The 2990-nt window shown below is 35.4% G+C and overlaps 1 protein-coding gene across 1 annotated transcript; it reads left to right on the plus strand.

Moving 5' to 3' along the window:
• Window positions 1-291: 291 nt before the first annotated feature.
• LOC306854844 (vesicle transport protein GOT1A-like) lies at window positions 292-2535 on the plus strand. The gene is made up of 5 exons (XM_079393093.1): window positions 292-536; window positions 828-919; window positions 1221-1399; window positions 1628-1691; window positions 1835-2535. Exons 1-5 carry the CDS (start codon window positions 512-514, stop codon window positions 1874-1876), a joined length of 402 nt encoding a protein of 133 aa, XP_079249219.1. The 5' UTR covers window positions 292-511; the 3' UTR covers window positions 1877-2535.
• Window positions 2536-2990: the final 455 nt, after the last annotated feature.

Genomic DNA, 2990 nt, shown 5'->3' on the forward strand with positions numbered 1-2990 from the left:
TGATGGGAATAAGCTTTCATAAAATGCTGCTCTTGACCAATCAGGGCCAAGTATTCCAACAAGCCATATAATAATTTAGTTTATCTTGTCACCAAAATTGTAAACTTTTTTTTTTTATTATTATTTAATTTTGTGTGCTGTTTTGCACGATTTACAATTATTTGTCATGCTAATAACGCATATTACAATAAAGTGATTAAAGGGCAGGGGATATTAACAAGTTGTTACAGGCTGTTGTTTAGGGTGGCAAGCTGTCAGCTGTGTGATGTGAGGTAAGGAAATGAGGGCAGATGAGTGAGTGGACGCATGCTTCTGTGGATGAGTGAATGGACTGTGATAGAGTGTAGTTGAGATAAAGTGATCATCAGGCAAAGCGTTCTCTCTCATCAGTCTAATAGGCTTGGTTAATGTTCACCCCACGGTAGGGTTCAAAAGTCAAGCATTTGTGTGAAAGACAAACCGAAGAACTGAAACCGGGAGATCTGAGCCAAGAGGGACAACAGCGAAAACCATGATCACAATCACTGAGTTCCAGAGTGAGTGTCTTTCTTTCACTTGAATATACATAGTTACAGTTCTGTATAGTTACAACTCAACTCAGAGACACTGCTATGTTCATTTTCACACAATGTAAACTTTTACAGCTCAATTAAATGAAAACTATGTAAATCAGTAAATGAAGACTGGCCTGTATTTTAGACGTTTTGGTTTGCAGTGGTTAGAAGATTTTCGGAAGATGCTCTCTTTTTTTTTAAATGACCACGAAAATATGTGCTTTATTGACTAACTAAGAATACAGCTGTAATCTATTTTGACTTGGATTCCAGAAATCGGTGTGGGTCTGTCAGGACTTGGCGTGTTCTTTGTGCTGTTTGGAATACTGCTGTACTTTGACTCTGTCCTGTTGGCATTTGGAAATGTAAGTGCTGTAATAATGAGCTGTTTAGACATGATGCAAGAAACTATGTAGATCTTTGGTCATGGGAAAGGTTTCTTGAAGGGATAGTTCACCAGAAACGGAACATTTTTAAGTCACTTTTATCAAATATTTTAAGTTTTGAGAGTAAGGGTGAAAGGCATTTTCATTGGAAATACTTTTAATTTAATTTTTGGGTGAACAATCCCAAAATTACAGTTTGGTTCTGCTTTTTGAGTGTAAATAGTTTTTTTTCTTCAAACTTTAAAAATCTTTTGAACTGTATTTTCCAAATATTTTTCAGATTCTGTTTCTGTCTGGTCTGGCCTTCATCATTGGCTTGAGGAGGACGGCTCATTTCTTCTTCCAGAGACAGAAGCTCAGAAGTTCCGCCTTCTTTCTAGGAGGCGTGGCTTTAGTTCTACTAAGATGGCCTCGTATTGGCATGCTAGTGGAGACCTATGGCTTTGTGCTTCTGTTTAAGTAAGTAAATAGTTGAGTCATATCCTGTTCTAATGTGCAAGGTAGACGCCTCCCAGATGTTCCTACTTCAAACCAACCAAGATGCATTTTGCCTAAACTAATTGTAGAGCCTTTATTTTACTATTCATTACCCTTTACATGCTTTTTTCACTGCTTGAATTGTCATTATTTTTAGATCGTTCCTTTCTTAAACTAGAAAAAAAAAAAATAATTCTGTATTGTTTGTAGGTCATTCTTTCCCATGGCATTTGGATTTCTCGCAACAGCCTTAAACATTCCTTTTTTAACTACGGTATGGAACAAAAGTTGTTTTACAATGCTTGGATCAAAACTTTCATAAATCTAACTACCAATTAAATTTAAGTGCAACCTGTGCGGTTAAACACTCAAGGAGCTAAAACGTTCTCTGATGTTTATATTCTCTCTCTCTCTCAGATTTTAAACAAGTTATCTGGAAGTAGTTCCTCAATGGTGTGAGAGCAGATGCTGGAAATCTGGAGGTGCTTTTGCAGTAAACTGCTCAAATTTGAGTTGCTGTTTTTTAATGTATTTGATGGATTGTTGTCAGTTTATTTTAATTTTTATTATTTTAGCATTTTACAGTAGTTAACCTTTAGGATATGTCGAATAAACTCACAAAACATGCCCAGTGTTCTACTCAAGAATATTTTGTGCTCATTTATTTCAAATAAAATATTATAAGGGGGGAGGGGACATACAAAGACGTACGTCTGTATTTTTGTAGGTTTCGCTCCTGAGGTGAACACAAGAAAAAAATGAAATGTCCAATGATTTTACAAACTTGTTGATGTGCTCTCAGCCCTTCAAGTTGAATACATATTTTAGAGCAGTGCTTTTCCAATCATCTCATTTCTATTTCATCTGTCTGCTCCCCCCAACTTCAATGAACTACCCTCAAATAGAAAATGATATTGAGTTCAAATATATATAAAGGCTTTGTGGTTCCGGAATGTTCCTGTGAAAGGGATGGGTGGTGTACCCACCCCGGGGCAAAAAGACAAGATCAGAGGGAAAGAGGGGAGGGTTGTGGAGGTCTGGGACCCACTGAGGAGGCTATGACGCAGATAGTATTGTTGTAGGAGAAAGATAAATTGTGTCTGAAGGTTGCATAAACCAAACACAACCTCCATACCTGCAAGTGTAAAGGTAAGCCATTTACTCCCATTGCCATGTTCATTTGTTCATATGCATTATGGCCAATGTATGTGTATGTATATGTATATGTATATGTATATATATATATATAGGGTTCGGAGGGTATTTTTTGTAAATGTATATTTACATTTGTGCACTTGACAGATAATATATCAAAGCAATTTACAGTGTGTTGATGTAAAAACCAAGAGGGTCTGAATATGATCCTATAGTTTTTTTTTTTTTTTTTTTTAATGCACATTTTGATTCTGCCAATTTCCGCAGCCTTACAGTTTTTCTTAAATACCTTTTATGTTGCTATATTATTATTGTTTCTTAGATAAATCAGTAGCATTTTGGTTGCAAAGTTATTATTAATTGTTATATTTTATTCTAAAACATTTTATATTATAAATATATTATAAATGCATTATTT

The sequence above is a fragment of the Barbus barbus genome (assembly GCF_936440315.1).
Source record: "Barbus barbus genome assembly, chromosome: 35".
NCBI classification, from domain to species: domain Eukaryota; kingdom Metazoa; phylum Chordata; class Actinopteri; order Cypriniformes; family Cyprinidae; genus Barbus; species Barbus barbus.

Excerpts from the sequence above, each read along its gene's own strand:
- LOC306854844 (XM_079393093.1), top strand. The coding sequence starts at position 512 with ATGATCACAATCACTGAGTTCCAGA. Across the intron at positions 537-827 it reads CACAATCACTGAGTTCCAGA|AAATCGGTGTGGGTCTGTCA; the intron begins GTGAGTGTCTTT and ends CTTGGATTCCAG. Across the intron at positions 1,692-1,834 it reads ACATTCCTTTTTTAACTACG|ATTTTAAACAAGTTATCTGG; the intron begins GTATGGAACAAA and ends TCTCTCTCTCAG.